General features: G+C 48.7%; 7 protein-coding genes across 7 annotated transcripts; 2 read left to right on the top strand and 5 right to left on the bottom strand.

Moving 5' to 3' along the window:
* Window positions 1-611: 611 nt before the first annotated feature.
* Window positions 612-2,568, bottom strand: C8Q69DRAFT_244205 (RTC4-like domain-containing protein). The gene is made up of 2 exons (XM_028626525.1): window positions 1,006-2,568; window positions 612-950 (listed from the first exon to the last, which is right to left on the bottom strand). The coding sequence occupies exons 1-2, from the start codon at window positions 2,439-2,441 to the stop codon at window positions 686-688; spliced, it is 1,701 nt and encodes a 566-aa protein (XP_028486050.1). The 5' UTR covers window positions 2,442-2,568; the 3' UTR covers window positions 612-685.
* A 579-nt stretch (window positions 2,569-3,147) lies between these two features.
* Window positions 3,148-4,396, bottom strand: C8Q69DRAFT_444144 (hypothetical protein; the record flags this gene model as incomplete). Its single annotated transcript, XM_028628975.1, has 5 exons — window positions 3,148-3,252; window positions 3,306-3,416; window positions 3,462-3,982; window positions 4,041-4,105; window positions 4,149-4,396. The coding sequence occupies 5 exons, from the start codon at window positions 4,394-4,396 to the stop codon at window positions 3,148-3,150; spliced, it is 1,050 nt and encodes a 349-aa protein (XP_028486049.1).
* Window positions 4,397-5,142: 746 nt separating this feature from the next.
* On the bottom strand, window positions 5,143-9,067 carry C8Q69DRAFT_244097 (DUF726 domain protein). The gene is made up of 2 exons (XM_028626524.1): window positions 6,663-9,067; window positions 5,143-6,611 (listed from the first exon to the last, which is right to left on the bottom strand). Exons 1-2 carry the CDS (start codon window positions 8,901-8,903, stop codon window positions 5,280-5,282), a joined length of 3,573 nt encoding a protein of 1,190 aa, XP_028486048.1. The 5' UTR covers window positions 8,904-9,067; the 3' UTR covers window positions 5,143-5,279.
* Window positions 9,068-10,870: 1,803 nt separating this feature from the next.
* Window positions 10,871-15,098, bottom strand: C8Q69DRAFT_244094 (hypothetical protein). The gene has a single exon (XM_028626523.1). It carries the CDS (start codon window positions 14,885-14,887, stop codon window positions 10,979-10,981), a length of 3,909 nt encoding a protein of 1,302 aa, XP_028486047.1. The 5' UTR covers window positions 14,888-15,098; the 3' UTR covers window positions 10,871-10,978.
* Window positions 15,099-15,757: 659 nt separating this feature from the next.
* On the top strand, window positions 15,758-17,475 carry C8Q69DRAFT_465154 (NADP-dependent oxidoreductase domain-containing protein). Its single transcript, XM_028630468.1, has 5 exons — window positions 15,758-16,246; window positions 16,300-16,344; window positions 16,398-16,605; window positions 16,690-17,024; window positions 17,092-17,475. The coding sequence occupies exons 1-5, from the start codon at window positions 16,064-16,066 to the stop codon at window positions 17,431-17,433; spliced, it is 1,113 nt and encodes a 370-aa protein (XP_028486046.1). The 5' UTR covers window positions 15,758-16,063; the 3' UTR covers window positions 17,434-17,475.
* On the bottom strand, window positions 17,476-19,171 carry C8Q69DRAFT_465147 (serine hydrolase-domain-containing protein). Its single transcript, XM_028630467.1, has 2 exons — window positions 18,712-19,171; window positions 17,476-18,648 (listed from the first exon to the last, which is right to left on the bottom strand). Exons 1-2 carry the CDS (start codon window positions 18,767-18,769, stop codon window positions 17,675-17,677), a joined length of 1,032 nt encoding a protein of 343 aa, XP_028486045.1. The 5' UTR covers window positions 18,770-19,171; the 3' UTR covers window positions 17,476-17,674.
* A 1,792-nt stretch (window positions 19,172-20,963) lies between these two features.
* C8Q69DRAFT_401157 (AMP-binding enzyme family protein) lies at window positions 20,964-24,536 on the top strand (the record flags this gene model as incomplete). Its single annotated transcript, XM_028627917.1, has 2 exons — window positions 20,964-22,707; window positions 22,789-24,536. The coding sequence occupies 2 exons, from the start codon at window positions 20,964-20,966 to the stop codon at window positions 24,534-24,536; spliced, it is 3,492 nt and encodes a 1,163-aa protein (XP_028486044.1).
* Window positions 24,537-25,179: the final 643 nt, after the last annotated feature.

Here is a 25,179-nt window from a genome sequence, read left to right as displayed (position 1 = left end):
CTGTTGGTGAAAATTTATGTTTTGAGGCAAAGAAAGTGTGCTATAGGATATGACATTATCAGTATGACATATCCACGGACATATTGTTCCCCTTTTTTACTATTGGAGAAAGGATGTTGTCCTATTGTTGCGTACTGTACATAAGATGCCTAACTGCTAGCTAATAGCTATATTCTCTAACTGCGCCAACTGCTTAGAAGGCCCTTGGTGATAAATCCATGTATGTAATGCGGAGTACTTCCGTAAGTGCAGCATCGCTTTTTCAATATCTACGATTTATGGGATTGTCCGCATGGGAGTTGACGGGAGTAATAATGTGAGGGCAAAGGGAGTTCAGCGGGGGAGCAAAGCGGCGGGAGCCCTGAGTCAAAAAAGGGGCAATCAAGCAGATGCGTTTTCGCTATAAACAACCTAGGTAGGTGAGTTACTCGTATTATTTATACTGCATGTTTTATTGTTAATAGTCATGATTCAGATTAGTTATTGCAAACTGTTGCATGTAACGCGCTGGCTCAAACTAGCCGGTTACGCTATGTAACCCATATCAATACTCCGTATAGGCGTCGTGTTAGATACAAGAAAACAATTGTGGATAATACTCGGCACAGATGCACCAGACCGCGAGTCTGAAACAGAATAGGCAGCAATATTTCAACCATGAATACTGATCTCGCTTTCGGAGATCTCATACAGCATTCTCCGCATCTTCGGGTATAGGAACAACATCATTTGGTACATGGTTCAGCTTCTCGCCAATGTCGATCGTTTCTCGCAATATCTGTCGCGCCGTCTCATCACTCACCCCCATGTCTTCTTTCACCAGTAGAACAGTCAGTTCAGGAACAAGCACCGCCTGAGCGTAGGTTGTTACGCCTGCAGTTTTGACAAGATGATCTGTCGTGGCCAGACGACGCAGCTTCTTCGAAAACTGTGTGGTTACAGCATGCAGCCTAATACAATCATTAGAAAAAGTCGCAGCAGTAGAGAAGACAGGAAGATACATACATCTTTCCGGCGCCTTTAGACCCATAATACCCGCAGGACATATTCTCCAGACCTTCCCCGGCAAGCGAAAGACGAAAGTTCTTCGCTTTCCCGGACTTCATCTCCCCGTCGAGGATATTGCGGTAGAATGAGTGGCAGTCAGGAGTAAGTATCTTCTCGAGAGCAGCGAAATGGCCCCGAATACGCTCATCAAACCCTTCCCAATCGATTGTCGGATAACCCTTATCGCGCCACTCCTGTTCCGCGGATTCTTTCCGGTGAGATTCGCAGAAGCGCTCCTGATCACGGACACGTTGTTTGGGCTGCGCGAGGAAGTCTAGTAGCACGTCTCGGTCGACTCGCTGTTTGCACATCGGGCAGAGTGCTTCATCGGAAGGTTCTGGCACAGCATGCTGGCTGGCTAGAACTGTCTTGTCCTGGTCATCCAGCAACAAGTCCGACTCCACTGAGCTTAGGGAACTAAACGAAGAATTATCATCATCTAAGTCGAACAGTCGATCCTTTGCAGATGATGTAGCAAGTGACGAACTAGATATTCCATCGTTGGGAAAGGGCAGCGGGTGCTTGAATTCCCTGGATGGCGAGGAGTGACTGACGACATCATGCTCAGTTGATCCTGGAGGTATCTTGAATGTTGGCTTAGCGTCTCTCTTGGTGCCCTTTTTCTTTCCCTTCTTCATTTGAGGGCTGGCTATTTCGATCTCCATCGGGACTTTAAACCCGCTATTTTCCTCTTCACTCGTAGTATCTTTTGTCGGCTCATCCAAGTTAGGCATCTCAGCTGGCTTCTTGAATCCGGGCGATGGCGCTTCTTGTTGTGACGATTCAAGCATACTCGAAGCAGGGACCTTGAACGATGAACCTGTATGGACGTTCTTCAAACCTCCATAACCAATATTTCTCCTCCTCTTGGACGCCTGCGACGAAGACATAAAGGATGGGAAGAGTTCATCCTCCTCGTCATCCGTGCCTATAAGATCACTAAATGTCCGTTTGGGCGATTGTCTCCGGTGTTGTCGAGTCGACTTTCTCGATCCATCTCGAAGAGAGTCCACTGCGGTGCTCCTTCCATTATTCTTCCGTGGTGATGCCCGGTTTCCCGTCCCTGTCGCAGCATCTTCGTCTGCCAGTTTCTCTTCCAGCGACTTCTGTGCAGATCGATTCCCTTTACCCTCTAAACTCTTCGTCTTCCCATAATCCAACGACTCCGCACTCGACTCTGCCTCATCGCTAGAACTCAATGGCTCGTCATCCGTTGCCGGCTCGAAAACCTTTTTCTCGCCTGACTCTTTCTCTCGGTCCGGACCTTTTCCATATTTGCTGTCTTCGCGGACCTTCTTTCCTCCCACTTGACTCAGTAACGGTGGTCCATAATAATTGCTCCTCGTCAGTCGTGTGGATGCAAAGCTCGCTTCCGGTTTCGCTCTCGTAACCATGATCTCGGGATGATGTTTCGCGGAGACGTTCGACCTTTCGAAACCCTCTCCTCCCTTGAGTCGCTGTCGTCCCTCGAAGGGTTCTTCCCTCTTGTATTCACGAGCGCTATTGCCGCTAGGAAACGGTACGTGCCGGTTGCCAGAAACACTCGACGATCCTCAGGATCCCGTCCTAGCACGCGTCGCAGTCTGCTTTCCAAGGACCGGTATCTGGACAAAGAACTGCGGACGACTCAGACACGAATAGCTCGAGTTCAATCCATCGAGTCCATCGAATTGGCGTCACAGGCCGCTGTGTAACTGGGAAGGATACCTGAGGAGAGCGGGGATCGAGTTCGAGGTCGGGTTGGCGGTAACACTGAAGGTGGAGCGCGTCTTTCGAGACGACACGCTAAGCACGCAGCACTTCTCCGCATGGAGCTTGATTGCGATTAACTACAGAGCCCCACGTCCGGTCTGACGTTCAGTAGTAACTAAATCAGATTGTGATTCCTGACTCAATCAAAGAGATGAATTTGGTCTACAAATAGGCATACGATATTTCTCTCGCATGGCGCGAAACAAAACTATGGTAGACGGAAGCATACAATTTACTGTCATGGGATGGTACGATACCCTAGACGAGACATTGAACAATTGGATATCATATTTTCTCGATGGAAACCGGGGTCCTTAATTCATATGACATGTTCACGTTACTCACTGCTCAGGTTAGTTGACTGCAGTGTTTTCCCTTGATACCTGTTCCAGATTCATTAGAGTCAGAGTGACTCTGTGCCAGAGAAGAAGCTGCTGGTCTAATGGGAGCCAGCTACAAAACCATTAGCCTTAGTAAATTTTTAGATATAATAATACTTCTCTTACCTTTACCTCAAAAGGCGTAGGACGAAGAATCTCGAACTCTTCGATACCTTCAAGGCTATCATCTTTCTTAGCTAGGAAATCTCCCATTCCCTTCGTTGCTGGAGAGTTCCGCTAGGGTATAACAGGGTACTGGGACAGGGATATTGCCGATCTGACAATATAATCAAGAAACTGGTTGATAGCGACGCACGCGGCAGGAGAAAGGATGACAAAAGGGCCCGAAAGTTGTAGAAGGTTGCCATTTAACCTCAGAAACTGCCACAGTACACCATCTGAGACGACACCATATACAGTGTCAACAGTCTTCGGATTCTTCCGAGACATGCACTGCTGTTGCAACCCCATCATATAGGTAACAGCTTGGGAAATCCCAGTAGATCCACGGGAGACATTAAGGTCCTTCACCTGAATAATAACACAGATACATTCGAATGGGTCATCAAGAAAGGAACCATATCCCAATGCATAGTCAGCATTGCCGGTGATTATTTCTTTTCCATTAGGGACTCGAGTCTCCACTGGGTATCCTCCTCGTATCGATATCTGCTTGGCAGCGAGTTCTTCTTGATGAGCCTCTAACCGGTCGAAAAGCACGAGGTTAATGAGGGTTCGAGAAAGAGTTTCTGAAGAATCTCTTCTCCAGAATTTGGCGTCATGCATTCTTCTCAGGATAGTCACTGGAGGCAGATTAGTCCTAGCCTTAATTTTAATATATTATCAGATGGATGGGCATACTAGTACTAGCAGAAAGATGCACCTCGGGTCCCTCTGGTGGTTGCCAAAGATGCGCCGCATCCCAGCTGTAATCAAGAGACAGTAAATTTGCGGTAGAGATCAGATCACCTAGCTGTGAAGCCTGCGTGACATTCGATCGAAGTTTGGCTTCCTTGGAGGGGGTTGGCTGGTCCGATTCGATGATGGCTGTCTTTCATCTTCTCCAGAGTTTCCTTGACAGGTTCGATTGGTTCCGTATCCTCTATCGCGGCTATCATGCCAGTCAGGCCATCGAATAATGAATGTTGAATACGTGTCGTTGGGCTCGAATCAGGGATATCCCTCTTCGATCTTGTCGGCGTGGTTGGAGTTGACATCTTGGAGCTTGTAGATTCAAAATCTCGGTGAGGTTAGGGAAGGGAATCCCTACAACAGCGAATGCTCCACACTCTAGAATAGGAGAAACCTAGACACGATGATCTCGGTGAGGACTCGATGATATTGTCGTGTTTTTGACGATAGCTCGGATTGCTACGTGGGAGCAGATTCCGACAGTGGTTTTAGGTGAAGGTGAAGGCAAAGCTTGGTGAGAAGCTTGAGGACCAGTCCTAGTGTTGCCTATACTCATTCACCGTCCACTGTGCGGGAAGCTCCACAAAGCTTACTGCCGTTTCGAGAATGTCTGCTAAATCCTACTGCTGCTCTCATGTTCTCGACGATAAGAATCAATATGCCAGAAAGAGGGTATGTGATATATAGATTGAATATTTGAGTATATACAGGTATTAAGTGGGCCAAGAGAAAACGCCCGGACGCCTAATCCCAACTCTAGAGTAAAAGGATAAAAGGGACAACTTCAGTTGTATGGTTGAAGTATAGGCTGCATATATAGATCCCATGCAAAGGGCAAGATTGCCCAAGAATTGGCCAGAAAAAGAGAAAAGAGGATCCCTATAAGAGAAGAGGAAACAAGACAGGAATGGCATGTGTCAAGTTCAAGCATGCCAATCAATCAACCAGGTAGAAAAAGGATATCTCAAATTCGCGTAGCAGTTCATTCATAAGGTCATCTTTTTGACCGGACGTACCGAGCTCCGCGTATCAAGGACGGTCTAGAGTTTTATATAAAACGGAACGCAAAAGAAAAGAAAAAGGTGGGGGGTATTAAAATAAGGATCATAGCCTTTCTCATCCCGATCTCCTTCTCTAAAGCCGGGAGGGCAAAGAAAACGATGCGACTTCTAGAACTCTTTGACTTCCTCACTCAAACGTCATTTGGATTTCGTCGTCGCCTCCATGGCCGAAATCATCCTGGGCCCAGGCATTCTCTTCGAGGCCCAGACCCAAGGCTCCGCCTACAACAGCTCCAGCCCCGATACCGACAGCGGCAGGCATGGTGGCGGAGGAATGGAGCCCTGGCCTGGAAGATGGAGGGGATGAAAATTCGTCTTGCGATCTTGAGAAAGTTGAAGAGTGGTGGTCGTGACCGCTGTAGGAAGTATCGAAGGTCATTTGGATCTCTTCTTCCTCGGGGTGCGAGTATGGGTCGTGAGGGGACTTGGTGTCGGGAGAACTGGGAATCTTAGGTACAGGAAGGCTGGCATCTGCACTCTTGCTGTGTTGCATAGTTGCTGGTCGCTCTACTGTCGATGGTGATGATGGTTTGCTAGATGAACCCAGTTCCACTTTCATAGGAGGTAATGTGGATTCTAGCTGCTTGACCTCGATTTGCTCGCCTGCTAATTCGTTACGGATAGCATCAATATCAAAGAGAACGCTTCCCGCTCTGGTGCTCGAGCTGTCGACAGAATCGCGACGCCCTGTCTCGGCTTTGTCCGGGTCGTACGTCTCCCATGCTTTCTTTTCCGCTAGCTTGCCACGCTTGAAGAAACCAAAGCGTCTCTTCTCTGGCTTCTGCTCTGCCTCTCTGCGGGCTTCGTCGATCTCTCGAATCAGCTCCCGTTGCCGTTCAGCATGGTTTTCGGGATCGGGGTCCTCGATTTCCGCAAACTCGTCATCAAGCACTTCCCAGCCAACCTCACGGAGAATTCGAGGCATTGCTGCACGGTAGGCCATATGGCCATTGACAAGATTGGTGACATCAATGTTTTCCAGACCAGGGATACCCTGTACGGGTGCAAGGCCTGCAACTTGCATAATTCCACCACTGGTGGCACGGAACAGATACCCCAGAATCCAATCATTAGACGCATAGCCATTGACAAATCGACCTGAAATGACACTTCGCGCTCTCAGGTATTCATCCTTTTTGGCCACAACTGGGGAACCGAAAAGATACACATTTTGTACCAGCCCGTAGGCACCTCTATTTGCAAGCTCCTTCAAACAAGAGAAGATAACTCGAGCGCCAAGAGAGAATCCAATCAACGTAACAGGTCTATTCCCAAGATTCCTGGCCATTAGGGAGTCGGCCAGAATCAGACCAGCCGCGTTTGCACGGACTAGAGACACGTTCCAAGGATTATCGATCAAGTAGGCCAGCTTGGTCAACACAATAGGTAGTTGCAGCGATGCCATGAGTGCTACAAGGACAGTGCTGCCAAGTACTTGTTGCAGTCCTTGGGTCAGAGCCTACACAAGAAATTAGCCATGACACGCGACCGGGAAAACGAAGGCGCATACCTCTGTTGCGAGAATGTTAATTGTATCACCCATACTTCGCAGCATCTCTGGCTCCCAGAGCACTGAATACAAATCGCCCATAATCGGATCTACAGTACTGAATGGCAAGCGGACATCGTCGACGTTACCAGTCATCCAGCCAGAAACTGTAACAATCAGGTTGACCCTCTTGTTATTGTGTAAAGGACGATATTCAAATGTCTTTACAGCACCAGTACGCCTGTGCGAAGCTCTGATACCGATCGTGCTTCCTGTAAGCGTCGCTCCGGAGGCAATTAAAGCAGTCCCACCGGCGCCCCCCAAGAAGGCACCTGTTCCGGAGATACCAATAGTAGTGAAACCTGCTGCAAGACCAGCGCCTATAACGGGAGCCAGCAGCCCGGCAGAGAGACCTATGACTAGGCCACCGCCCACAGTAGCGAGACCCATTATCATGTACTTTTTCTTCAGTGCCTTTTTGCGGCGTTGTTCCATGTTCTCCGCTTCATCCCACGTTTCCTTGGTATTGGCGCTTTCTTCTTGCATCTCCAACGCGTCGATGACTCTCTTTTCAAAGCGACAGATCTGCACCCATGGCACATCCATGGCCTCACCAACCCTCTCCAATAGACGTCGTGAGCGGGAATCATATGTGGAGTCCGCAATTAGGACCAAGAAGAGGTCGCAAAGAACGGTCCAGCGAAGGTCAATATCGATGTTTTGCGAAGTTGGGAGCTGGGACGGTGTTCGAACTTCCGGCAATTCATCGTCCTTGTGCTCTTCATAGGGTGGAGGTGAGGATAAATCGAAGGAATCGTCAGTTGGAGTAGAACGACTGGCCCCGAGATCCCTGGAAGCCGGTGACGCAGGCATCGATGTTGACTTTTTTGGAGAGTTAAGCTCCTCTGCCATCGGGTTCTTAACTCGAGCGTTTTGCATCAGTGGCCGAACAAGATCTGCCGGTTGCACACCATGATCAGCCAGTTGTTCAATCATAATTTGTTCCGCAGTGTCGATGTCCATATGAGCGTAAAGTCGAGCCATCATCATTTGACCCCACTTCTTTATCGAATCCGATGCACCTTGCAGGGCCTTTTTGCTTCCTCTCGTTGTCACAATACTCCGAAGTTCCTCATCCATCTGATATATGGACAACCTTGTCACACCAACATACGCGATTCTCTGGCCTTCCGTCAAGAGATCTTTCGTGGCTTGAAGCTGGGTCGTAGGATCCCTCAATTCCTCATCAACGCCAACAGTATGACCATTTTCTTTGAAAAGGTAGCTGGTATCCTCGTCCATGCTAGTGGCCGATTGAGCATCTTCATCAAGCTGTACTCGAGTGTATCCTTTCCCAGCTCCACCTAGCCCTTGATACACAGCTTCATCGTCCTCCTGCTTTGCACCACGAGCGACCAGCCGGCCATAGTCATCATAAACATCAAATTCCCCAAGAGCCGGCATGGGTTGCCAATCACCTTCCTCCTCTTCCTCCGATTCCTCCTCCGAATCGTGATGCAACACAAGTCCTTGGTGCGACCATTCCGAAGGTTTGGCACTGCTGTGTCGCTTCTGAGAAGGATCGCTGTGCGAGGCATCCTCAGCGGTAGCGGCCTGAGGTTGTTGCTCCTTATCCAATAGCTTGTCGTCTTGCTCTTCAGGGTGAGTCTTGTCCGCCTCCGTCTTCTCTCCTGCTGAGATGTCTTTTGCTGTCTCTTTGTCTTTTTCACTTTCGCCGGAAGCCCCAGAATCGACCGGTCCAGAGCTCACATTGGACTCCTGCGACTGCGTATATGTGCCGATATCCGCCGCATGTATCTGTTTTCTCGGTTCACTGCCAGGTTTTGACTGTTCAGCCGGCTGCGACTGCTGGCTAGATGGATTTTCTTCGTTGCTCGTCTGCTTCTCCTCCTTGTTGCCTGGCTTCTCCTTCTCGGTTATTTGATCTGCCGCTTCACTGAATGCTTCGGATTCCCCTAATGAATCGTTTACAGGGCGTGAAGGCTTCGAGAACACACGAATCGGGAGACCAAACTCATCCAGCTCGACATGACTCTGTCCGCTACCACCATCCGCCGGCTGGTCTTTGTTTCCTGTGCTTTGCTGGACAGCCGACCGATCTAAAGCACTGCCAGTCTCTTGAGTACCTGCTAGGTCATTGTTGCTGGCTGAACTGTCAGGTTCTGACGGCAATTGCGGAGCATCTCCAGCCGCAGGAAGGTCAGAAGAGCTGGCCGCAGTTGTTGTCGCTCCAGTGCTCATTATCGATTGTAGCAGCGTCACCAGTTACCTGCTTTCACTCTTTCCCAATGTCTCTCGTTCTTCCTCGCAAGTTCTCGCATGCGCCGTCCGTTGAATTCGGGGGATGTGAGGGAACAACCATCCGCGCGGATGGTACGGCCCCCGCAGGTTTTGTTCACCTCACAGTATAATAGTTCTCCTCTATTCCCCGCTCAGTGATTGTAGTAATTCTCGTCCGATGCTCCCCGGTGGGCTGTTGTCGATCGTCAAAGGACGGGGTACGGAGTAGCGTGACACGGTGCAGGAGGAGAGCTCCGCAGACTTGATTCTGCAGAATCTGACGCCGGCGTCACCGACAGAGATCGTTCAAGCAGTCTTCTGGGCTCCGCATTGGCATCGAAGCCTCTCCAGACAGAGCGTTAATGAATTGACAGCTTGCGTGATGTGTGGTTCGAGGAAGCAAGCCAGAGGAGTTGCCCGAAAGCGGTAAACCGACTCTCCTTGGTAGGCCGGACGCTAAGACCGCGTTTAGATAAGGGGCGGCTGGTCTGATCGCCTCGCACTGGCGGGGTAACAACTGACCTGCTTGACTGCTCAGACATTGTCTCAGAAGACCCAACTTCCAGCTAATTATTATTTGCACTTCTTGCACAGACATTCAGATTCTGGAGATACCTCTATTCTAGACGTGATTTCCCATCTTGATGTTCGAGATTTCGTGGCCTTTCGAGGCGCCCTCGAGATGGCCCCTTTGGAGAAGTCTAGTCAACACTCTGGTAGCCATTGTAACTGGTCTTGACCTAAATCTTCCTCAACTCTTCTTTTCTGTCGTATGTGATCGATCTCTTATTCTTGCTGAGGACCGCTTTGAGAGTAATTGAACAGACTCCATCTAGAAAAGGCTAAGTGATACGCCCAGTCTAGTCGTCATCCTCCTAGTTCATCTTAACTCCAAACTTATCTGTCAATAGTTCAAAGGGAGACTCAATATACAGCATCTCTGGGAGCCTGACATGCACCTCAATTTCTGCCGTTAACAGCGGTGTTGGCAGTTGACATTCGGTGATTCATTTCTTATTTAGGCTTGTGAATGAAGTCTTTCTTTCTGAGGATGTCGACAATTACTACTAGCTAATGTTTAGAGATACTGTGACTCAGAACAACTGAGCAGTAAGTTGATGTGGAAATGAACATGGCCAAGGTATCAAGATAACAATGAACCTAATTCACGTGCAGGTCACTCTGATTGCGCTTCATCCGCCTTTAATACCGTCTATTGACCATGCAGTCAATCCTCCAGAAGCCCAGCAGCTTTGAGTCTCGATCATGGAAGCCCAAGTGCAACAACGAGATATTTAAGCGAGTACTGAATCGTGAACCTTCGTGGGTGACAGCTAATGCTTGATGCACGGTGCTAAAATGTTACTTATGCTCCAAAGTTCAGAGAGTAGAATGGGCAAAGTTCAAGGCTTTCGGAGCGAACTACCTGATGCGATATTAGTCTTAGTTTGCTCTTCGAAGCTATTTGGGGCGTATACGGTTGATCTTCTCCGCCTTGTGAGCTTTTATAAGCTCCGTGGCGTATATGAAGACCAAGCAAGATCGATGTTTCGAAGCCCTTTCGGCCGGTATACTGAGAATTCGTTGAATAGGAATCTCTTGGGATACGTTCACCTCCGCCATCTATCTAGAGTTACGTCAGTGCCCTCAGATCCTAGCCAATGGATGATCCAATACATTCGACCATGGACGAGGAGAATACAAGCAGGAGTCAACAGCAAAAGAAACGTTTCTTTCTGCTTTTTCTTTTTCAACAACTTTTCTCTACCTGCCGACCAAAGTATCGCCCAACGTGTGCGCCCAATCAAGCTACGGCCATGAAGTCATCCAAGAAGTCCCATATAAGGACTAATTTTGGCACAAATACATTTCTTGTCGTTGAATGGAAGCTTGCGGCTTTAAGCTTGCTTAAACTATGAAATAGAGCGTTCTGGTTTGAGAGTTTCACAATTATTAACTCCGTTTATGGATTGAAGCTCGGCCATTCGTTGGCTGCCCCTGACAGGTGCTAATATACATACATCGAAGCTCTGCAATTATATAACAAACCCAACACCGTCCATCAATGACTGCACAGGCATGTGCATGGAACTAACTACCTTCTCAATAATTTGAACAAGACCACAAGCTAGCGCATCAGCTGTCTCCATGGTCATGATGTGAGTATTTGCGCAAATTTCGATACTAATTTTGTCGCCTCGTCCGTACGATACCACGAAAATACATGGGGATGTGACAGGGTTATCAAAGGCCTGCATCCGTGATACGCCCGCTGATGTCTGTATCTCAGGGTGTTCGTCGATATCTCGGTGATGGATCATTGACTCGAAGTTCGTGGTCGCTGGCCAGTCGGTACAATTTTCGACGATGTCCCTGAAACCGAGCGTGTCTGCTTCTCCCATCTCGAGTAACTGCTCTTGGACGGCATGAACCAGCTCAGCTACCGTCGGGGAAGAGGAGAGAACAACTCGTGTAGGTACAATATTGAGGCAGCATCCCACTATCTTTTCCACTCCTGGCATTGCAGAGTTGCGACCGCTGACTACCTGACAGTAGACAATGTCAGTGTCACCACTGATATGTGCCAGCAGTACAGCCCACGCAGTCCTGACTAGAGTTGCCGCAGTAATCTTGTCGGGACGCTGCAGAAAATGAGTTTCCGCTTTAGCTATAATCGCCTCCGGCACAGGATCTTTGGCATTGCCAGGAGGAAGTCTGGGCCCAACGACAGTGAGACGCGATCCTTCTAACAACTTGCTCCAGTATGCAATTGACTGTGGACGTCGGCCAGAAGTGTAAGACATGAAGTTGAAGAAGCTTGGCGCAGTAGAAACTTTGTCGTCGTCAAAGAGCGATTGAAAAACGACTGGCGCGCTAAAAGCATCGTACTGAGCATGCGACATTCGAAGAACCAGTCTCATGCCTTTCACGTTGTGCTTAAGTAGGATAAATGCGACCAAAGGCTGAGTTGGCGAAAGAGTTTTTCCGTCTCTGAGGCAAATGTCCCTGAAGGATTCATCCATATCACCGCTGACATCTTCCACGCGAAGAGTCGGACTGAGTTGATTGAGAATAGCTTGCCAGAGTTTTCCTTGAAGCTGGAAAAAGCATGCGCGGAGGATTGGAAACTTCTCCAGAGCTCTGCTACAGCCACTTTCGAGGGCTGGAATACTGATTTTGTCATCCAGATCAAGGTAGAAATAGTCGGCCAACTTTCCACACGCCAAACTGGCAGCCACAAGCGTTTCTTGAACGCTCGTCAGAGGGTAGATATCTGCGATATCTGTAGAACGGTGACCAGTTCCAAGAGAGTCAATCTCCTCGAGAAGAATCTTTTTGACGGCAGGTTCAACGAGAACAACACCATCGAATTGTTGACTGACTTGTGCGCTGTTCAGCGACTGCTGATGAGCCAATCCTGCAACAGTATCTTGCCGGAAGATGTCTGCCACCATCAGATTAATGCCGACCTTGCGAGCCTCACCCACAACCTTCATTGCTGTGATTGAGTCGCCACCGAGACTGAAGAAACTGTGATCAAGTCCAATGGTAGCCGCATCTACCTTGAGCACTTGGGACCAAATCTCCTGCAAACGCTTCTCAACCAGTGTTGTTGGCTGCCGCATTTCTGCCTTCGTTCGTAACACCTCCAGCTCTTCCTTTGACATTGCAGACCCCATTTCCCGCAGTTTCTTTCGGTGCGTCTTTCCGGATGCTGTCAACGGAAGCGCTGGGATTGGAACGAACACTGATGGGACCATATAATGCGGTAGCACGCTCTCCAGTCGGGCCCGGACACTTTGGATGACAGTGCGAGTATGTTCATCATTGTGCAAACCGCTGCCGTTTACTTTTGCGTGAGCCTCTCGTATTACCAGGAATCCTATTAATTGTGGACCTTTGTCCATGCCATTATTGAGGGCAGTCAGCTCTACAGCGACGTCCCTCACATCTGGTGATGATAATCGTGCTTGGTGTTCAATCTCCCCAAGCTCGATGCGCTGGCCCCGTAGTTTGACCTGGGTATCCTTCCTCCCCAGGAGTTCAATGGATCCATCGCTTCTGTATGCTGCAAGATCACCTGTCCGATAGAAGCGAGACGATTTTGAGCAGCGTCCCAGCTCAGATCTCCAGGATGGTGCATCGATGAAGGTCGCAGAAGACTTCTCCGGTTGCCCTATGTACTCGCGTCCAATTACCGGCCCTTCGAACAAAACCTCACCAGGAGATCCCACAGGCACGAGGCGGTTGACATTGGCAGGGTCAACAAGCCAACATCTGGCGGTAGTCGCTTTTCCAACGCTGGTAACCGCTGACGATGCATATAACCGTGCTGATGCGACAACAGCAGCGGTCTCTGCACTGCCGTACGTCTGTCGCAGGTGAACCTTTGGCGCCCATTCCCTGATCTGGGAACTTCGGATGGGCTCGCCACCAACGCAGATCGTCTTCAGGGATGGGGCATTCTCTGGGTGAAGGAGCGAGAGTACAGTGGAAGTCAGAAAGGCCCAATTGGCGTTCAGCTTCCCAATTACCTGCGCCAAGTTGCTGGCCCTCTCCTCTTCAGATGGTATACAGATACAGCCGCCGTAGATTAGGGTCATCAGCATTTCCATGATCGCCCCAGCAAAATTGTAGGAGCCAAACTGTAAAGCGCGCATGTCTTTGTTCATGCCCAGTACTGCTCCATGGCCGAACGCTGCCGAGCAGTAAGATTGATGCTCAATGACACAACCTTTCGGCTCTCCTGTACTTCCAGACGTGAAGATGATATACGCAGCGTTTCTCGGGGTCGCTTTTGGCATCTGTGACAACGTTTGGTGATTTTGCGACCCAAGCGCCTGCCTTGCCAGCACGACAATGTGTTGCGTGAATGGAGACAGCCTGGATTCGCAGGAGGCGGACGTTATACCAACTGCCGCATGCACCTGCTGGCAAATGCTTCGGATTCGACCCTCAGGCAGCGTAGGGTCTAGGAGGACGAAAGCACCACCGGCTTTGAGAACGGCAACCCACGCCACGACGGTCCACATCGACTTCTCCGAGCACAACGGCACGACCTTCTCGGGGCCAACACCGAGTTCAACAAGACGGCAGGCAAGCTGGTTTGAGAGGTTGTCTAGCTCGCGATATGTCAGCTCACCGTCCCATGCGCAGACTGCTGGCGCATCGGGTTGCGCTGAAGCGTGTTCCAGGATAATGTCGTGGATACATCGCTCAACCACTGGCGGAACCTCACTGTTCCATTCCCATATCTGTCGCACGTCTAGTGGAGGCACGATCCCGACATCCTTCAGTTCCAGCTCAGGACTGGCATCACTGAGCTGTTGCATCACGAATTCAAGGCGTTGAAGTAGCTTAATCGCAAGCCATGGCTCAATCACCCTCTGATCAAAGGCGGCGGTAGCATTAATCTGAGCACTAGAAAGCTCTAGATGAATTGTCAGACCGTACGCGTCGGACTGATGCAATTTGTTGCCAATCTCTCTGCCGTCCTTTTGCGGTTGGACGATAAGCAGTGTTTGTGGCATGGACGCTTTCTGAAAATCGGAAGATTCTTGGGTGATTCCATGTAGACCTGCCTGCTCAAGTGTGACCATATAGGGTTCCTGCTGCTGTACTAATCTCAGGTATTTCAAAACCTTCTGATTGTCGGTCAACTTCACGCGCACCAGAACCGGCGCGTTTGTTGCGGATGCTGTCGCACAAAACACAACATCGTCCGAGTCGGTCAGCCGACTGGCGATTATGGCCCATGCAGCACGGGCTAGAATCGGTACAGTAATATTATTTGAGGGCTCCTTGGGTCGTGGGAACTGGTACTCTACCAGCTTATCTGCCACTGGCTGATTGACAAACGGCGGTAGAGTCGGATACGGTACATATTCTGAGCTGGCTAAAGCTTCTCGCCAGTATGTCACCGTTTCTGCATCATTGACAGGCATGGTTCGGAATATCCTTTTTAAATCGATTGGCAACTACATATCCGATATATTAGGTACTCAGATTCATCGCAATTCAATGTCTCTCGGTCTCGATCATACCTGCAAATCCGTCCACCTCATCAATTGTGACAACATATCCATTCCGACCTACCGCTGCCGGGTGGCTAGGTCCAAATTGTTGGTCTCATTTATCTGCCACGCGCGAAAAAGGGTTATGGTCTTGTTATTATATAGCGTTTGCAAGCTCAGATCAAAGTTCTGACCAAAGTTCGTAATAACGTCAAACTTGACCGAGGGCGCTTGAAAACTCGAATATTTTCACTAGGACAAAGAAGGGGTGACACTCAGCCGTGGTCAGTCTCTCGTGTCTATCATATGATTGACCCACAGCGCAATAGATTGGTGCATCATTTGTAAACAGCATGTTCGTTTCAAAAAGGGATCGGCAATCCGTGATAGCTATCTATCCCTTGAGTGGATGCGTCATCGACGAGGAATGGATATTTTTATCTTCGTTCAATGATTTTGGGAAAGCAGGCTTACAAAGACAAGTGAGGCCAAGAAGAAAAAGGCAGCTTATAAGAAAATGTGAATCTAATCGTGTATCGTGAGGACTTTAGCATGTCTTGATACTTTTCTACATACAATGTCGGATGGGGGTATTTGTATCGTAACACCACTGGTAACTTACTAGACGTACTTTACATACTGAACCTTGGCGAAGGAAGGGGTTCGAACTAAGAGCTGGAAGGGGGCTTTAGGTGTTCTGACACGGAATGATTAATAATTACCTGTACAGCAATCCTTGGCTAAGGATATTGGTAATATTAAGCGCATAGATTTTCACGGGTTAAGATGAAGGGCTAAGGAGGAGGAGCCATATCGCAGTGATCATGAAGTCCGCCGGGGTAGCTAAGCCACAGACACAATCAAGCCGCCACAACTCCGCAGCTGCAGTCGGGATTTACTAGTTGTTACAGTAATCTGGACACACTAGGCTGTGTCCTAGCTGTGTCAATCTGCGCGTGTTCGAGTTCCCCTCATTTAGCATAAGATTCGGGTCGATTGTCCGACAGAGGTGGTTAAACATAAATTTCGGGTTATCTGTGGTGAATCCGAAGGACAGTGATTCATCGCCGAATTCTGGCATCAAATGTATCATATATTCCGTCCAACATGAGCAGGATAGTGCTAGAAAACCTAGCAAAAGCGCCCCAATGTCTGCGCGAGTCTGTGGCACGCTCGAAGGCGGAGTATCGAAGACTTGGGAACTCCGGTCTGCGAGTGTCAAATCCAATCCTTGGCGGTATGAACTTGGGTAGTTCTCGCTGGCTCCCATGGGTACTAGACGAAGATCATGTATTTCCTTCTGTTGTTCTCTCATGTGATTGCTTCTGCTTACTGGTTGATAGGCACTTGATCTTTTGAAAACAGCTTATGATAGCGGAATAAACACGGTATGTTTGCACTTAGACTTTCCCTTTAGGGCAATAAATTAATATAATGCAAGTGGGACACGGCGAATGTCTATTCTAATGGCGAATCCGAGAGGGTCATGGGCAAGGCCCTTCAGACACACAAGATCCCTCGTGAGAAGGTTGTTCTCATGACAAAGTGCTATAGGGTCGTCTGTGATTCTGAAAACTACGATCCTGGTTCTAAGGTAACCATGCATCATGCGTTGGCAGATTCAAGCAAGGACTATGTGAACCAATGGGGTATGTAATTCTTTTCTGTTTTACCCCGATAAAAAAGATCTCTCCCTTTATCCATCATTCGCGTAGACTTTAACTCGTATCAAGGCCTATCACGAAGCGCTATTTTCAAAGCCGTCGAGGGATCTCTTAAGCGTCTTAACACCAGCTATATCGACGTTCTTCAAATCCATCGATACGACCCAACGGTTCCACCAGAGGAAACAATGCGCGCCTTAGATGATCTAGTAAGGTCAGGGTGCATCCGCTACATTGGAGCCAGTTCAATGTGGACATATCAATTCGCCACCTTGCAGCACACCGCAGAGAAACACGGATGGACCAAATTCATTTCAATGCAAAATCACTACAATTTATTATATCGGGAAGAAGAGCGCGAGATGAACCCATTTTGCAATCTCACAGGCATCGGCCTTATTCCTGTAATGTCTCCCGATAAGTCTGACAACACGCCGTTCTACAAGTGCTAATTACCTATTCCCTCAACAGTGGGCTCCGTTGGCATCAGGAAGATTGGCCCGTGACCCAACACAGAGCACATTTTCAAAACGGGCGGCATTTAGCACTAACGGATCACTATATGACAATGGTGACCAGGACCTACATGGTATTGTAACAAGGGTAAGGGAGATTGCTACAATTCGAGGATGGCCAATGAGCCATGTGAGCTTGGCCTGGCTTAACCGAAGGGTCACGGCTCCCATTATTGGGTTCAGTTCAAGCGACCGCATAAAGGAGGCTCTGGATGCTAGGGGCAAGGAGCTTTCAGAGGAGGAAGAGCGGTACTTGGAAGAACTATATGTTCCTAGAGCTATACAAGGACATTCATGAGGTCTAGATACATCTCATTGGATGCATAAGAAAAAAAAAAATACTCGTTTACAATTTTCAAGGTTCAAACTCGATAGTAAATCCCCTGGGAAGGAGAACAATAGTAACAATAAATGCTAGATACAACATATAACAACTTTATACTCCTCATAAACAGACATAAGCTGGATATCCTCATGTTAACTCGCAGATCTAATGCCCAATTCCCCTCTAACAGCTTCATCGCCCATGTGCCCTATCGTTAGACAACGAAGCATGAGTGGTTAAATGCGGGGACAATCTGGCGTGTGGATACAACTTGTTTTCGTCGGCTGCGGAGAGTGAATATCTTTCTTCTCTTAGCCGACTGAAGTGACTTTTGTGAGTTTGTATAGCCCAGTCTATTATCATCCCTATCTTTGCTGGCATTTCTCTTTGCCGGTTGACTCAGTGAAGGAGCAACCGATGGTACACCATCTGACGCGGGGCCACTGCAAGAATTCTTCACGGCAAAGCACGCGAGAGTTTGTACAGTAGCACGATCTCTTGGGACGAAATGAGAACCGAAGTAGTGCACCATTTTTGCGGAGGAGAAACAACGTGCCAGGTTTATGGTCCGGTAATCCTCCACAACACCATCTATATCGGCGATTGTATGGCAACTTGGTGTCTGAATCGGCCAATCGTACAGACTCCCGTAATATTTCAGTGTTCCTTGATATCCTCCACACCCGATGAAGAACCTCAACGGGTGCTGGCCGGGGAGATTGAGGAAGTCGTCCACTGGAAGACCTTGCCCTCGTAAGGCGGCCACCTTTGAGGGATTGTCGCGACAGTCAAGGATAGAAGTAATCATTCCCGACATTGCAGCACCTTGAGAGAATCCAATGACTCCATGGATGGGCCGATTGCGGATAAATGTAGCCACAGATGAGAGCGAATCTTCGAGGCCTTTATAAGCGTGGATTGTATCTCGGCCATACCACCATGCACGATTCGAGAGGTCCCTAGGTTCTTCTTCGATTGTGCTTTGACCATTCTTATCCTTGTCATCTGCATCGTCATCGCGCCTCTCTTCCAGTCCAATTGGGCATTCTAGGACAATAGGCGCATCGGGGTATAAGAACTCAATACCTCCAGCGAACTCATCGATGATTTTTGGAGTGAGCAATTCGTTTATGCGGTCTGATATAGGTCTTGCTTTTGCTTCGAACTTCTGTCCCGAAGCAGCGAATCCTGTAAGGATGCAGGGTTAGTTGTTAGCAACGATTGTGGGATGATAAGTAGGATATCACTCACCATGAATCATCAGGATCCGAAACTTCTTCGGGTAATCGGTAGTCGTGTTCAGCCCCATTTCGGTTGGGATCTTTTCCTGTTGGGAAATATCGGTGAGACCTTACTGAAAGCGAGCTCCAGGCAGTTGTATGTGTATGCAGTGGCATACCTCAGTCATATCCTGCATGTAGTTGGTGTGTGCTCAGAGCATTCCGTGCATCTGTCTAGTAGAGTTCTTATGTTCTCAATGCCACGATACCATCAGATGAAACCTCAATATTATTTGGTTTGTCAAACGCTATTATTCTTCTTAGTTCAGCTTGGTATTTTTGAAACAAATACAAGGCTCGGGGACTTGGGCAAGAAAAAGCGGCTCTTTTCCTGTTCCGTCTCTCGCCTCTCTATTCACTAGGGTATTTGGACTACATATAGCCTATCGTTATCGATACCACGAATATGATAAATGAAAATTGACATGTGCTGGTGAGTAGATACGGGTCAATGTGGCATCTGCGCCGAAGTAATCCGTAAGAAGGCCTGTATAATATTAGTTTAGCTTCCAGTCAATACAGCGTAGACGAGCGACAACATGCAATGCACTCCGCAGGCAAGGGATGGTATGTTAGAGCTGGGATGAGGCAACGAGGGATTGAACCATGCAGTCAACTACTGGGCGGGTCAAGTAAGGCAATTGACTTAAGCTTGCCGACCACGTGGGTCTTTTGTGAACTATCATACTGAGTAGGTACTCTAGAAGTTCGCCATGTTCGTCCTGGAGTAAATGGCCGGGCGGGATGTCTCGTTGATCATCAATTGGACAGATCTACGGCGTATCTAACGCCACATTACACTGGATTTGACGCGAAAGCCATTCTTAGAGATTAGGAAAACATTGTGCTGTGAAATGATTGCTCCGTGGTTATGTCGATCAACTGTCTCCTTGCGTCAAGAGCGCAAAGATCGGCCGTATTCCGTTTACGCATTCCACACATGATGTAAAAAAACTATGGCCTCTGGCGCCTCTGTGGTTTACACGTATTTAATGAAAAGTTGAGGTGTTAGAGATATAATTGCTTTGTTAATAACATTGCAAGTAGCTATTGTATTATTGACTGACAGGAAACAATAATGGTCGCAAGGGATGAGATAGGGTAAATTCGATCACGTGACGGTATATATTTCACGCGCAAAGTTCGCTGAAATGGTAATACAGAAACAGGAAATCATCTGTTGAGTATATCTAGTATTAAATAATTCCCGCTTTGAAGTTAAATATCTCGCCAATCTTTACCAACCATTGATTTATAGCTGCAAGGTCCTTGTTTATGCTTTTATCTATCGACATTCCGGTGTTGTATAATTGTTACAAACAGAATGTCTACCTCCAATTGACATTCTTTCTTTATAATAATACTCCTGGTTTCCTCGCGTGCTTTCCCCTAATGAACCTTTTTTACATAAGGGACATGTCAAATAGACGCCCAGTTTTAGCGCGGACGAACTCTACAGGTCCAGAAAACAGAGAGGCATATCGATGCATCATAGATTTGGGTCGCATACCTGTCAAGTCTGACAATAGCTCGAAAGAACATTGTAACGCATGTTGAATGTTTCGGATAGGTCCAAATGCGGCGAATAACTAGATACTAGATAGGATTGCCAGACTCTTTGACAAGCTGACGAACTTAATTTAAGCAAATATGCTAAAACCATGGCTGAATAGAATCCACTTGTTCAATCAACACACCGCTCTGAACCTGACAGCGATCTATCCAGGGGCTTTTAACATTGGTCCTTTGCCCCTGTATCTGCGATCCGCACCAATAGCGGAATCTCGAACACCTGATCATCTCTTACCTGATCCTTGGTCCGTTGAAACGCGCGGAAACTTCATCAAGAGCAGGGGGGCAGTACAGCTAAGATAGGAATATTAGTCCACATTCTCCACTGTCATGCAATACGAGGTAGGGGGAGGAATCGCGATGGAGAGAGAAATCCTAGGGCTCTAGCCTCAAACCATTATCAACTCTCTAGATTCTCCAGCGCCCCCCCTTTTTCCCCGGACCTGACACCTATCGCGTGGTTAGGCGTGTCTTGTCGTGTCCCTTATAAGTGCCTAACGCGTTATCGTACAACGCCTTTGCTGATGATACCGTAAAAGGAAATCATTTGGTTTCAACGTTATCCTGCCATAGGTGTGTATATGTCCCATCACTTGGACACGAGGGCTAACTGGACACGAGGGCTAACTTGGTCTTCCAGTATACTGGATTATGGCGATTGAGACCACAACCATCCAGCGCCTTGTTGCGCAATCAAAAGATGAGCGACAACGCGAACCAGCAGATGATCTGGTCACTGTGTTCGACCGGGTCGCGCAACGACATCCTGATCGCACGGCTGTCATGTCGCTCCATCAGAAAGATCACCTCGGCATGGGTACTCTTCGCTGGACATATTCTCAACTCCGCGATGGGAGTATCCGCCTAGCTCATCGACTTGCTGCTGCGGGCGTACGGCGAGGGAATCGTATCGCCACCTTTTTGTTTAATGAAATTGAATGGGCGATCTTGTTTCTTGCGAGTGCGCGGCTGGGATGCCACTTTGTCCCGCTGGATCCTCGAACCCTCAATCAACCATCCGATGCGGTGTATCTTTTGAGAAAAGTTTGGGCTGAGTCAATCTTTGTGTCGAATCTCAGCCTTGCCCGCCAGATTGAGAATATCCTTGAGACGGAATTAATGCCACAGATACGAGTAAAATGCGTTCTCTCTACAGGAGTAGTAGGAGAAGTAGATGGCTCTCTGCCACGCGGCTGGACGACTCTAGCTGCACTCATGACTGGGCCTTCTCCTACAACAAATTCGATTTCTTCGTTAAAGCGCGATGATACCATCCTCATGCTATGTACCAGTGGTACAACATCTCGCCCGAAAGTCTGCCCTCATACATCGGTTACCATCGTCACTCCGGCGTTGGGACTTGCCGATCACTGGTCGATAGGGCCAGAAAGTACTCTCTGCCAGCACTTGCCCTCTTTCCACATTTTTAGTGTTGCGTTTATCTTGACATTTTGGGTATCCGGTGGAACTGTCGTGTTTCCAAGTCCTGAATTTAACGTCACGGCATCCTTCGAGGCACTCGGGTCAGGATCCAAGGTGTATATGGCCTGCGTACCGACAATGGTCTACGCTATGCATACCTACTCAACGACCGCTGACAAGAAGCTCCCCTCTCCGTTCGGGATCTGTCTTGGAGGAGCCCCTATCACGCCGGATGTCCTGTGGACGTGCAAGTCGCTCGGTGCGAAACAGATCATTGCGGGATACGGGACGACTGAAGGTGTTGCGACGTTATTCAACCCGATGGATGTGAACGACCCGAGAATTACAAACGCTGAGGACGGTGACGATGTCTGTCTAGGGACTGCGAAAGGGGGATCTCATCTTCGCATTTGTGCTCCGGGTAGCAGAGAACCCTTGCGTTGCGGTGAAATCGGCGAGCTCCACCAAGGAGGTTATCCGGTCTTTGATGGATATTTTGACGGTAGTAAGGAAGATAATTCCAGCTGCTACCGTGAGGGAGCCGTGCCTTGGTTTGCGACTGGAGATCGTGGATATATGGATGAGGAGGGTTGTGTCTATCTACTGGGGAGATACAAGGACTTGATCATTCGGGGAGGTGAAAATATCTCCCCGTTGAAGATCGAACAATGCTTATGCGGTCAGCCGGGAGTTAAAAGTGCGGTAGTGGTTGGAGCACCCGATGATATTGCGGGTGAAGTCCCAGTAGCTGTCATCGAGACACGCGACGAGAAAAGCAAGGCTTTCTTCAACGAGCTTCAGTCCGCTGTGATACGAGCCCTGGGCCGGTCGTTCGCGCCGAAACTGATCCTGCACCTTCAAAATGATCTGGGCCGCGAGAAATACCCAACGACTACCTCCGGCAAGATTAAGAAAAATATAATCAAGGAATGGGTGGTGGGTCATATAGAGAACCATACGACACCGGAGTCTCGTGTGCAAATTTCTGGTACACCCGCCACATCAGACATACAAACAACCAATATTCCTTCAAGAGTTGACACCACACTGAGAGTTGACATCAGTGAGGAACTCACGGCCTGTTGGTCTGCTATCTCTGGAGTAGAGCCTGAGAATATCAAGCCTGACATGCCAATTCGCACGTTCACAGACAGCACGATGCAGATCCAGTTCCTTAACCTGGCGAAGAAGAAGGGATGGAAGCTCACCCTGAAGGATTTGTTGGCTGCGGATACCGTCCAGAAGCAAGCTCAGCTATTGGGTAAGAAAGGAACAGCACAGTTGAGCCTTCCTGTGTCACCTCAATCGACCACCAGCGCCATCATTGTCGATATCAAGAAGGAAATAGCTGCTTCGCAGTTGGGAATCGACGCAGATGATATCGAGGAGCTTGTCCTAATGACGGACATCCTCGGACTCATGGGCGTGAACCGGCCGTTCCCTGGTGCCTGGGATTTCCGGATACCTTTCATCATCCGACGGCCTTTGACTGCAGATCAAGTAACGGCCGTCTTAGAGACATGGCTGCGGCGACACGGGTTACTGCGCAGCATGGTTGCGACTGTTGACAACGAAAGGCCAGTCTATGCAGTCATGCGCCCCCTTGAATCTTGGCTTGAACAGCAAATAATCCATGGGCCCGAAGTCGAGAACATAAAAGCAGTGATAGACTACCAACCGGAGGACTGCGTTGATTCGAGGACTGGACCTCTCTGCAAACTCACCGTTCTACCTGTGCGAGGGACATCCATCTGCGGATTTATTCTGCACATGCATCATGTTATTTTCGATGGGGCACTGCTAGGACGCTGGTTCCAGGATCTAGATCATCTTTTAGATGGGAAGCCTATGTTAACATGGCAACCTTACCGTCATTTCGCCGCTGCCTATGATGCATATCGGTCGACTCCGGAGGCCGACGAGTCGGTCGAGTTTTACGCCCGCAGGCTCCGGGGCATTTCTGCTGCTAAAGATGCCATATTGCCCTTTGGGCGCCCGATTGAGGAAGGCCATATGGTGTACTTTGGTCATCTGCACGAGGACGGTATCATTGGGCCCGGGCATGCAGCGTACACACGAACTATCGTTAGTTCCGACGTTCGCCTTCCTCATCTTACACAGATGCGGTTGGCTTTTGGCATATCTGCCCCGATCATCGCCATGGCTGCCTGTGCCTTGGTCAATGTCCGACACTCGGGAGCACGCGAGGCTATTTTCCTAAACCTCCAGTCCGGCCGGTCGTGGCCTCTGGAAGCCGACACAAGTACTGCACCATCAAGCACGATGGAAATCGATGGACCGACCTTCACGAACCCGGCTTCACGCATTCCCGTCGTACCAGACGAAACTGCGCTCGAATTGCTGACCAAAATTCGAGCCGATCAGGACGAGATGATGGTTCGTGAACATGCTCCAATCGGTAGAGTTTTCGACAAGCTGGCGCAATTCGAAAACGGCACTGCCGATATTGCTATGGTCCGCGACCTTTTCCATGGCCAAATATTCGACTGGCTGTTAGAGCCATTCACGGTAAAGCCCGAGCAGGCTCTGGAGATGATTGGATCGACCCATCTGTCTCCAACAGCATGGTCATGGATGCCCTATTTGAAGGACAGGAACGTAATGCATATGGACATGATTCACATGTATCCGGACCTGCCTGAGAAGGAGGCGGAATACATTCTTCAGCACTTTCTGTGTGCGGCTGCTTGGTTGGCGGACCCAGAGAATGCACAGAAGCCAGTTTCCCGGTGTCGATATGATGGGTATGAATTGGCACCTGTGGTTTGTGTAAGGCAGTAGATTTTATTTTCACTTGGGTACATTGTCCTGTGTAGATCTTAACCTGTTTTGTATCGATTATGTACTGTACGACTATCAAAAGATAGTTCTTCTGGATAAAAATTGACGGGATTTTGCTTCAGGAAATAGACACCGATTCTGGATTATCGTTGTGGAACTTGTAGTGCTGACCTTTCCGTTAGAAGATGGTCTCGTAATATAAATACTAAGAAAGCTTGCCTCTACTAGTAGAGCATCGTAATGGGGGCTTAGGTTGGTGTTCGTTATATCCACTGCGCTTCTTCGGACATATCTGCAGCCGTTCGAGATAGGTATGGAAGAGTAGGTGTGAGTCAGTAAGAAATGGTCCAATCTGCTGAAGACCTTTTGATCGTTGTATTAGCTCAAACGCTGTTGGAAGTCACATAATGACATTGGTGGCTATTTCACTGGTGAGAAGCATTTCGTTGATTATATATATTTGCAGAGTAGAGACGAGCGATGTCCACTTTGGGGTTCACCTCATGAGACAGCTGATCTAAGCTGAGATCTCAAGCAGTGCTCTGGAGGGCCCTACCATAGAGCTGCATCGCTTCTGACAATCGTATTATCCAGTCGTGAGGCTGAGCTGACCGAAGCATTGAAACCCCAATGACGTCGGGAT

This window comes from Paecilomyces variotii (genome assembly GCF_004022145.1).
Source record: "Paecilomyces variotii strain CBS 101075 chromosome Unknown C8Q69scaffold_4, whole genome shotgun sequence".
NCBI lineage: Eukaryota > Fungi > Ascomycota > Eurotiomycetes > Eurotiales > Thermoascaceae > Paecilomyces > Paecilomyces variotii.
This window is presented reverse-complemented; position numbering and strand designations above follow the sequence as displayed.